Source organism: Gambusia affinis, linkage group LG21 (assembly GCF_019740435.1).
Source record: "Gambusia affinis linkage group LG21, SWU_Gaff_1.0, whole genome shotgun sequence".
NCBI classification, from domain to species: Eukaryota; Metazoa; Chordata; class Actinopteri; order Cyprinodontiformes; family Poeciliidae; genus Gambusia; species Gambusia affinis.
The window spans coordinates 22,259,702-22,270,961 of NC_057888.1; the positions used below are offsets into that span (position 1 = coordinate 22,259,702).

The following is an 11,260-nucleotide window of genomic DNA, read 5'->3' on the forward strand; positions in this document are numbered from 1 at the left end:
GTTTTGTTTTTTCTCCCTTGAGGCAATATCAATCACCTTTGCATTTTGTTTTTCCTGAAAGGCGTCAGAATTGGCCAACTTCATCCAGACTAAGAGAGACCTGGGCTGCCGAGCAGACTACGTCCAGATGATAGACGAAGGCGCCGGCGAACACAGCCATGCAGTCCAGGAGTTCTGGAAGTGTCTCGGAGGACAGTCCAATTATCAGTGTGAGCTTTGGGTTAAACTGTCCAGTTCAAAGCCACGGTTCTCCACTCTCAGTGTCTACTAAATGTTCCGCACAGTTCTGGGCAGAGGAACATGGCAGACAACTGAATTATAAACCTGCTGGACCACCAGGCTTTATTTGTGTGCCTACCAGTCTGAGCATTGTATGTTTATTTATTATAGGTGTTCTTGCAGTGATATCAAAGACGAGCGAAAGAGAACTCTTTGGTGAAATGACTGGAAGCACAAAGACAACATGATATGATCACTTTATATAGGGGCACTGAGGTCAACTCTGTAATCACTACCTGTCTTTACCTCTCTACAAGCTAAAGGCCGCAACAAATTAAGTAACAACTCATGGGTAAACGATCATAAGGTTTTGGACACTTTAATTTGGATAAAACAAGTGAAGCGCAAAAAAACTATTTTAATTGTATTTCTTTTATGTTTGCCCCTTTTTAAAACTTTGTAGCTGGTGTTTAGGGATTATAAATCACATAGTGATATTTGCAAAGTTTCTGTCAACTTTAAACATTTTTTAACTCAAAACTACAGTTGGCTGCTGCATGACTGCTCTAGCACCCCTACCAGGAGGCCTTAGCGCATTTTCCTGTGGAAACTCTGTTGCATGCAGTTTATCGGCCCTACAGTTCAGAGGATATGAACTACAGTGGGGACGCGCCGCAGCGTATAAATGCTCCAGAAGCTGTCGACCTGATTCCACGTCTGTTTTTCTGTGCGGAATGTACACGTGTCAGTGATTAACCAAACATAGCATAAGTTTGGACGCTCGGTGATGAAACTCCAGCTGAATCCCTCTGTTTGTTCATGTAGCAGCAGGAACGCCAGACGAAGACGAGCTGTATGAAGCCGCCATCGTGGAGACAAACTGCATCTACCGCCTGATGGGTGACAAGCTCGTCCCAGACGACGACTTCTGGGCCAAAATGCCCCGCTGCACACTCCTCAACCCCAAAGAGGTTAGATTACCATTGGAATCAGAACAAATATAATATTAATTCAGACAGAGTCTCAAGTGAGGTCCTACAGTTTTAGGGTCACAATGCAGATGTCATCCTGTCTGTTCTTTTGATTATTGTGTAGGTTTTGGTGTTTGACTTTGGCAGTGAGATGTACATCTGGCATGGGAAGGAAGTGACTCTGGCGCAGAGGAAGGTTGCTTTCCAGCTGGCCAAGCATCTCTGGAACGGCACCTTCGACTACACAAACTGTGATATCAACCCACTGGACCCAGGAGAGTGTAACCCACTCATCCCAAAGTACGTAAGCACACTTTAACATTTTCAGAACTATACACCAATTCCCTGTACACCATTCACTGTTTCAAGGTGGTATGCAAAAGGGACTTTTTTAGAGCTTTATGTATAAATGTTATTCCATGGTTAAACATGTACACGGTCCCATTGCTTTGACCCATTAATGCATGTTTGACGGATCCTATGGCAACCATTTGGGGAGCCCCACCTACAGAGCAGAAAGCAGACTGCTTTAGATGAGGGTAGGTCAAACTAAATCCAACTGAGAGTCAGATGATCCAATATGAATGAGCTGAAGCTAATTTGAGAAGAATGGGCAAACGTGACTCTAGATGTCCAAAGAGGGTGAAGACATAAACCAAAAGATTTGATTCTGTAATTGGATCGACGGATGTAACGACGCACAAATGCTGGGCCTAGTATTGACTCTTGTGGACCGAAGACAAATGGATGCCACATTTATTAGATTTTTATTGCTCAAATATTGTGAATTATCTATCATTTTCCTTCTATGCTTTAAAATGTGCTGCACTTCCAAATTTCCAATAAGACACATTAAAGTTTGTGGATGTAAAGTAAAAAAAAAAAAACAGTGTCAGAAGTTTTAAAAAGCTTAATATTAATGACTAAAATCTGGGTCTTGTCATTATCTGTGTGTGTAGAAAAGGCCAGGGCCGGCCCGACTGGGCAGTGTTTGGCCGCCTGACTCAACACAATGAGACCACCCTGTTCAAGGAGAAGTTTCAGGACTGGAGTGACTCCAGGAAGACGCCCAGTCCCAGCACAACAAACGACGACGTCGCGGACCACAAGGTATCACGTTCATCATCAGCGAGTCTGCACATAAACTCTGTCTTCTCACCTTTTCCTGCATCTTTCCCAGGAGCAGCCTACTTCAGATCACCCCCGTGCATTCAATGCATCCTTGATGCTTCCGCTCCATCAAGCGGCAGTCTGTACCGTTTTAGACGGGTTCAATGTGGGGCGGGGCTACGGCCTGGTGGAGGCCGAGGAGTGGCGGAGCTACGAGATCAGCACTCTGGCAGTGGAGGTGTGGCACATCCTGGAGTTCGACTACAGCCGTTTGCCCCGCCAGAGCATCGGCCAGTTCCACGACGGCGACACCTACGTGGTCAAGTGGAAATACATGGTCAGCGCTGCAGGTCAGTGCTGCCATCATGGATTAGAAACGACTTAAAGGGACAGTGTTATGGAAAATTAGCTTTTTTTTTTTTTAGCTTTACATTATGTTATGATGTTTTTCCCTCATTAAAAACACCTGAACTGCTGCCTTGGTTCTTTCATTCATGTTTCAGAAATCCTTCAATCTCCCATGGCAACCATTCACCTGTGCAACTTGTTTACTCAAATCTAGACCCAGCTTTGAGGACAAAGCTCCTCCTCTGAGCTCTTCTCCTGAGCTCCTTCAGACTAGCCAGCAGCAATTAGCAAACACCTGATGGAACTGTACATCCGCTGAGCTAATATGAGCTACTTCTCAGAGCAACGCTGGTAAAGGTGTTGTCAAAGGGTTAATAGAGAAGCCATGTTGTGATGACTTCCTGAATGCAGAGTTTCAGAAAGAATTGGAGTTTCTTAAAGAGACAGAGGCCCAATTTCAAGGTTTCAAATTATAAAGTCAAATTTATTTTAAGTCATTTCATATATGTAGCATTTTTAAAGCTACTGAAGGTAATAGTTACTTGACTGTGCTATAAAATGGGTCCATCTATCTGGAGAACACGTAACACATCTGAACTCGTGCCCTAAATATAAGATCTCAGATTAAAGTGGCTCCTATATTTTCTCATCAGTTGGGAAGAGACAGAATCCAGAGCATCAGAAGACCGCCGGAGCTGGGAAGGAGAAGTGTTGCTACTTCTTCTGGCAGGGCCGCAACTCCACCGTCAACGAGAAGGGAACGTCGGCGCTGATGACGATGGAGCTGGACGAGGAGCGGGGAGCTCAGGTCAGTGTGTTTTCTGGTTTAAGCTCTGTGTTCACATGCCGTGTGAACATGATCAATTTAGCTTCACACTAATGTTCACCTTGATTTCCCTCCAGGTTCAGGTCCTGCAGGGGAAGGAGCCGCCATGTTTCCTTCAGTGTTTCAAAGGGGGAATGATTGTCCACTCAGGGAAAAGAGAAGAGGAGGAGGAAAGTTTACAAAGTTAGGCTTGTTTAATGATATCAGACATTTTCATTTTTCTAATATTAAAAGCTCTGCTTTTCCTTTTCTATTCAATCATGTAGTCAATATTTAACCCATTTGGTCTCACAGCAGTGACTGTCTCCTGTTCACAGATGATTGGCGTCTTTATTGCGTGCGTGGTGAGGTGGAGGTGGAGGGCCACCTGCTGGAGGTGGCTTGCCACTGCAGCAGTCTGCGTTCCAGAGTCTCCATGGTTCTGCTGGGTGTCAGCCAGGCCCTCATTTACTTGTGGCACGGCTGCAAATCCCAGACACACACTCGGGAGGTGGCACGCGTCGCCGCCAATAGGCTCAAAGAACAGTGAGTGGAAATTCTGCTTTCCTGAGGACATTTTTCCTGAGAAGTTGTTGTTGAAATATGAACAGGTCTGGTAGTGTAGCCTGCTTTTTTTTTTGTTGTTTGTTTGTTTGCTTTTTTTTGTGCAGTTGTCCTCTGGAAACGGGGCTGCACAGCAGCAGCAGAGTGACGATATGGGAATGTGACGAAGAAGCGGAGCCAGCGGGGTTCTGGGAAGCCCTGGGCAGAAGAGACAGGAAGGCCTACGACTGCATGCTTCATGGTGAGTCAACAAGTCTAACTGGTAAAAAGAATCACATAATGGCACTGCATTTGAAATATTACCATTGAAGGCCATTAAGGTTGAATAAACCTAATTATGTCCTTTTTACTTAGAGTTTTGTTGCAGATTTATTTTCATAAAACTACGACCAAACCAACTTTGTTGACGCATTTTCAGTTTCTGCATTTAATCTTCCTTGGTAGAAGTCATTCACATCTTTGCTTAATATTTCCTCTCTCCCTGGCAAAACTTCTCCACTTCTCTGACTGTGAGACTGTTTCGTCCACAGCCTTATTTAGGAGGCCCTGAGTGTTTTATCTGATTAGGATTAGGTCAGGACTAAATCCTTCCAAAAACATACCTTTGTTTTCCTTCGTTAGGAAGCTAAAGATGGAAGTGTCTGTCTTGTTTTCAAGACAGACACCTGAAGGTTTTGGGGCAAATTTTACTGTTTGGAATTGTTGTTGATTTCATCCAATTTTCTCAAACACTAAAGTTTCATCTGAAGAAAAGTAATCCCAGATCACGATGCTGCCAAAACAACTGCTTCACTGTGTGTATGGTTCTTTAGCTAATCAGTTTACTGCTTATAACCAAAAGTTCATACTTGGTTTCATTGGCCACAGCGGCTGCACAATTATGGCATAATCCAGAAACACTGAAGAACTTAACCTCTTAACATCTGTATCAGTGTAAAGTTCTTCACATTTACATGATTTATTTCAATACCAACAGTGAAGCCAACAACCAAAGGCTGACCTGAATCCAGCTGCAGCATCTCATGGAGAAGCACTGTCTCCCCTCTTGGTCAGCAGGTGGAGCTATTGAGCTGTTTAGGTCCTCTTTGCTGCTCTGGTTACTAAGAAAGAACCTGTAAATGAAACTATTAGTCAGTCAGCTCTCAGCCTGGTTCTGTGGTAGAAAGTCTCTGTATTCATGAGGATCCAGTCTGTAACCAGGAGTCAACAAACTTTACAATCCAAAGACCCATGTTGACCCTCATTCCGGCTAAATAAGGCTCCATTAAGGCCACATATGTTACATAATGTTTGGAAAAAGGACAATTTCTAATCTACTATAATAAAGTTGTCAATTTGAAAGAGCCTCCACTTCTCTATGTATTTTTAGTCTCTCAAACAAGGAAAACCAAAGAAACCATTAATCATTTGCCAAAGGAGGACAGACATTTTCTTTTGCTGAAATCTACAACCTGAAGCAGCGATGTAAGCTTGGTGGCAGCATCAGCACTTCACAAGTCAAACTTTTAAGACCATTTTAATACCACCTTGAATGAAATTTAGGACAGAAAAACTAGAAATATTGGGGAAGTTGGGGGGTCCTGCATGTGTGTCACACATTCAGACAATTTCAGTTTAGTTTTTGTATATTAGTCATAAAGTGATAACGTGCTCTCTGTATGAAACCATCAAAAGAAAAACAACCATTATTTGCCAAAAGAGGATAGGTATGTTTTCTTTAGTGATGTGTTGATGTATATGGAAGAGGAAGAAAAACTCAAATCACATAGTTTCCAACTTGATGACTTGAAAGATTGTTCTACTAGTGCTTTTCGTTTTATCCTGTTGTGGGAACCTAACAGTGGAAGTTAATAGAGGAGCCATGTTGTGATGAGTTCCTGAAGGCGGAGTTTCAGGAACAGCAGGAGTTAAAGAGGCAGAGGCCCAATTTCAAGGCGTTATTACTAAGTCAAATTTTTTTAAGTCATACTTGAGATATATGGCATTTTTGTAACCACTGAAGGTAACAGCTACTTGATTGTACTATGAAAAGGTGTTATGTGGAAACACAGAAAACTGCCCCTTTTAATAGGAACCTTTGCTGCTCAGATCTCGGCAGGTTTAACTTCACGCCTCGTCTGTACCAGCTGAGCAGCAGCTCTGGAGAGTTTACAGCCGTGGAGTTTCTGTACCCAGCCAGAGACCCGGAGCAGGTCAACTCCATGCCGTTCCTCCAGGAGGATCTCTATGGAGCCTCACAGCCAGGTAAACGCAGCCTGGAGCTCTGGCTGCTCAAAGATCCTCACTCAGCTTCTGTGGCGAGGATTTGTGTCTACGTCTGACCGCTAGCTGGTAGCTAACTTTTCAAAGTAAATCTCTCCAACAATCCCGACTCATCTGATCCTAAATGCATCTCTCGTTCAGCCCTGTTCCTGGTGGACAACCACCACGAGGTGTACCTGTGGCAGGGCTGGTGGCCTCAAGACAGCGAAAGCACCGGATCGGCCCGAATCCGCTGGGACTCTGACAGAAAGAGCGCCATGGAGACGGTGCTGCAGTATTGCAGAGGTATTCAAAGGAAGCTGCGTTTGCGTTCCACATGTGCACAAAACTTTGTGTTTCACTAATGTTGAAGACGCGCAATTTTGCAGTTGTGGTGTTTCCGTTGCATAAGAAACGCGATTAAAGTTGCACGTGAATAAGTTTTACACAGTCATTGAAACGTCGTCCTCCTACCACTTCCTGTCGACTTCTTCTTCTTTTCCACCAGTAGTATCATCCTGTTGTTGGATCGCATTTCAGTGCAGCTGAAAAATCACTTCATCCAAACGCAAAAAAACGTTTTCTCAAACGAGAGGGGTTTTTATTTGTTTTGTTTTTCCGAAATTGCACAGTTTCTGTTAAGCAAATGAAAACGGTCGGTGTGAGGAAGCGTTCTGAAACGGACGGCCTTTGTTTCCCCAGGGAAGAATGAGAAGAAGCCTCCAAAAGGCTACCTGATCTACGCCGGTCTGGAGCCGCTCACCTTCACCAACATGTTCCCCTGCTGGGAGCACCGGGAGGACGTGTCCGAGATCACAGAGAGGGTGGGACGCTTCTCCACGGCCTCCACAGCGACATGCTTCACCTGTTCCTGAACCGCGTGTCCCCTGTTCTCAGGAGGCTGAGGCGTGTAACCAGATCATCCTGGTGGAAGACGTGTTGGCCCGCCTGTGTAAGACCACCTACCCGCTGGCAGAGGTCCTGGCCCGGCCGCTGCCCGACGGCGTCGACCCGCTGCACCTGGAAGTCTACCTGACCGACGAAGACTTTGAGGTGAGAACCGGAATTCTGCTCCCAAATCGTTTTGTTTGTCAGATATGAGATGAATAAGTTTTAATGTCTTCAAACCCAACAGAAGGGTTGGTGAAACTGAACACTGACAGGTTTTAGGCACCAGACTGAAACATACTGCAAATAACAAAGTCGTCACTCAGTCTGTCACAATAGCAAATTTTACTGGATGATAAATTGTCCCGGAAGTTATTGCGATGTTGTTGTTTTTGTTTTGAGACTATTTTCAAGTAAAAGAGTCTCGTTGAGACCAAAGCACCAGACTGAAGATGTTTATCATCCAGTTGTTGGTAGAAAGAGAGAAGAGAAAAAAACTCCAACTTATGGAAATAGAAATGATTGCGCTCATGTTAATTGATCATGTTTTATTTTTATTTGATTTATTGCTTATTGCAACATTTCTAGTCATCAAACAAAATTACACTTCCAAGAACAGATGAAACCTTTTTAGATTATCTCTCATTACAAGCACAACTTGAGTGTTTTAATTAGATTTTATGTGTCGGACAAATGTCAAATAATTATGAACTGAAAACACCTGCAGCTTTATTCACATCCTCATTCCAACCTCTCCTGCTTCCATTTTGTTCTTCCAAACATTCAGTTATACTCTTTTATATGTTGTTCTTTCAGCAATTAAGAATTTTTTGAGTTTGCACACTCCGTTTAATAATTAATCGATTACTAAATTAGTTAATTATTTCAATTAATTCATCAAATGAATTGTGATTAGTTTGATTAATTGTTTCTATTCCATTCCTTTACTGAGCCATTGTAGATGAATTTATTCTGTTATTAAAAGAAAAACTCTTTTAGTGATTTCTGGAGATAAATGGAACTGTCCATCTTATGCCTCTTTGACCTCACCTATTTCACTCATTCCACTTCTCCAGGGTGCAAGGGCTTATGGGAAGGTGAGTCCATCCAACTGGTGTTAGCATGGGAAAACAGACTGGCTCCATGTTGTTAGCATTTCTACTTCCTAACATCTCATTTGGTTGTTTTTTTTTTTTTTGTTGTTTTTATTTATTTATTAAATCATCAGTGAATGCATACAAAACAAACATTACAAACTATAACAGACATTGAGCTACAAAATTGACAAATGACTAACTAGAGAAGATAATGAACATTAAAAATGAGTTTAAAACATAAACATTAAAATGGATATATTTAGGGCAAAGACAAAATACAAAACATCACCAAGTAGTGTCGGAACAAACATGGGATCGCTTAATATATATGCGTCAGGATACTTTTAATTAATTAATTTATTTATTTATTTTTATTATTTTCTCTAATATTTATTGTTTTGACTAGTTTAGTGTCAGCAATATTTTGGGTAAAAGTGGGAAAGAGGGAGGACAAAAACCAACAAAATAATACAGACCAAAGAATAAATAAGTAAATCAATAAAGTGTAACTTTAAAACATATATATATATATATATATATATATATATATATATATATATATATATATATATATATATATATATATATATATATATATATATATATATATATATATATATATATATATATATATATATATATATATACATACATACAATTTTAGTAGGTTCTCCTGTTTCCCCTCTACTTCCTAACATCTCTAACGGTGCGTTTCATTTGCATGCTGCTGCTCACCAGCATTTGGACTGAATCTTGGAGCCATTTGCTCTTTTTTTTTATTTTTTTTATCACCAGACAATAAAAAGGGACGTTTGAGTTTGAAACCGCAGATGCATGAGTTTGTGAAGTCGGCCTCTGAGTTGTGCCTGACTGCCGGTGTCTCTCCCCCAGAGAGCCCTGGACATGAGCAGGGAGGAGTACGGCGCTCTGCCCGGGTGGAAGCAGGTCAACCTGAAGAAATCCAAAGGACTCTTCTGAAGGGTGACGTTCAGCCTTCTTTTCTTTTTTTTTTTTTTATTTGTTTGCATCATCGTTTCTACGCTCACGCACCAGACACTCGGGAGCAGCTCCTCCCGAGCCAAAGCGTAACCGCGGAGGAGAGGCGCGTCAGCCTCTCACGCCGTTGATCTCCATCCTCTCTGCGCCCCGGTTGGGTGTGCTGAGGGAGCGGTGCGGGGTGCTGGGATCTCTGTGTTAATAGTGCTCCTTTCTAATGACACTGTTAATGACTGTACATATGTAGCATATGGAAAGCAGCCTGGGTCCTTCCACTGGCAGCCTTACAGCCATCTGTTGGAGTGGAGGCAGGTCTGTCAGCCTGTTGGACACATTCCACTTCAGACTCTGCTAGATATGGATGTTTGTGCATTGCTAAATATATATATTAATATTAAAACCACAGAGGAATTATAAAAAAAAATAATAAACTTTAGATATCAAAAATAAAATGTATATTATTGCTGCAAATCTTTGTGTCATACGTGTGTAAGTTGAGGTCACCTTCTACTAACCCGACGAATCGGCTTTGAATGCAGCATTTTTATCCCGGAGAACACGAGCTTTGATTCCAGAAGGCAGCCTGACTGTGACTTCAGTGGACAGTGCCTTGCTTCATGTACAGTTTATACACATCCTGTTCTGGATTTTCAACTTTGTTTGTGATGAGAACCAACCAATAAAGAAATAAAGAGATGAAGTTTGATATTGATGCAGTTTGTGTTGCGTCTTATTAAGTATGAAGTACTTCCACCCTGTTAGGTGGTGTTGTGGCCAAAACTTTTTCCCTTTTGGGTTTGATTACACTTTTTAATTATTTGTCTATGAGCCACAAACTCATAGATCTATTACAGTTTTTGAGTATGTTTCTGTTTTTTATATAGCTAATTCTCCAAATTTTGTCTTTTAGAAAATTATGGTCTGATATAGTTAAATTCAACTGAATTAGGGTTATTTGATATGTTACCATACATAGACAAACTGAATAGAACGGTAATCCAATGCTGTAACATGATGCTTATAGTGAATGCTAAAAAAATAATCTAAAAAAAGGATGGAGTGTTTAATATAGGAAAGTAATGTTCTCGGTTATGGGGAAGATATCCGATATGACAGTTGTCTTATAAGACAATGTTTTTAAAGACTACTGTGGCCCCACAATTGTTGCTATGATTCAAGAAAACTCAAACTGGAATGCATGATTAGAATTTTACCCTCAATGTAGGTGGCAAAATCTCCTTCCATCCTTTGATTCTGTCCAGAATCAATTTAAGATGCCAGATTTAAATTTGGTAACTCGAATTAAATCTGTTTGATAAACGGCCTACAACTTTCAAGTCCGTGGAATTAATATTGAAACAATCTTTCAAAACTTGAAGTAAGAAGTCATGTTGCTCATCTTGCAAAGTCCAACAATGGTTTTCTCAGGGTCTGGGTTCTGCAGGCTCAGTCTTCCCTCCTCTAGCTAATTTTAAACCAGCTGTAGATTGTTTCACTTTATCACAGCGATATCAAATTTGAGTGTCCGTACTTGGAGGTTGATCTGTTTCCGGTGCTTCTGACGGCACACAGCCCTCTTACAGTGAGCAGCACAAAACAGAAACATGGAGATGGCTTCTCATGCAGAGCCAGCTGACGCCAGCTGGTCCTTTGTCTCCTCCTTGTGGCTATGATTAGAACTACAGCAGCTTACTTGGGTAATTCACTTTCAATAGTAAGCTCCTCTGAGGACTGCTGCTCCCCTCACAAAGGCCACTATGCTTCAAGAAATGCGAAAGGATTTAGCTGACTGATTAGAAAGCTGAAAGATCTGTAGCAACTTTAGGAACTGCAATAATCCACAACTCAAGTGGGAGAATCAATTGTCTACCTCACACTAATCTGGCCTTCATGGAACAAGAGTGAGATGAAAACAATTGCATTTGGGGCCTAAGACTCTCATTCGCAGTCTGACGGTTCATACAGAGGACACTCCAAACATCTGTAAGGAGATAGTTTGGTAAATAACCACAGCTGTACGT

The 11,260-nt window shown here is 41.8% G+C and overlaps 1 protein-coding gene across 3 annotated transcripts in view; it reads left to right on the top strand.

Moving 5' to 3' along the window:
• Positions 1–9,951, top strand: part of svila (supervillin a) — a 58,616-nt gene extending 48,665 nt beyond the window's left edge. For 2 of the 3 annotated variants that reach the window (XM_044104303.1, XM_044104304.1), the window contains 15 exons: positions 62–209; positions 1,045–1,190; positions 1,315–1,490; positions 2,150–2,300; positions 2,371–2,650; positions 3,302–3,456; positions 3,552–3,657; positions 3,792–3,999; positions 4,125–4,258; positions 6,106–6,261; positions 6,421–6,564; positions 6,961–7,082; positions 7,156–7,311; positions 8,223–8,243; positions 9,135–9,951. In XM_044104303.1, coding sequence (XP_043960238.1) covers positions 62–209; positions 1,045–1,190; positions 1,315–1,490; positions 2,150–2,300; positions 2,371–2,650; positions 3,302–3,456; positions 3,552–3,657; positions 3,792–3,999; positions 4,125–4,258; positions 6,106–6,261; positions 6,421–6,564; positions 6,961–7,082; positions 7,156–7,311; positions 8,223–8,243; positions 9,135–9,221 — 2,190 coding nt within the window. In that variant the 3' untranslated portion in view covers positions 9,222–9,951. The remainder of the gene's footprint in view (positions 1–61; positions 210–1,044; positions 1,191–1,314; positions 1,491–2,149; positions 2,301–2,370; positions 2,651–3,301; positions 3,457–3,551; positions 3,658–3,791; positions 4,000–4,124; positions 4,259–6,105; positions 6,262–6,420; positions 6,565–6,960; positions 7,083–7,155; positions 7,312–8,222; positions 8,244–9,134) is intronic. The other variant, XM_044104305.1, reaches the window with a different exon arrangement.
• The last annotated feature ends 1,309 nt before the right edge of the window (positions 9,952–11,260 follow it).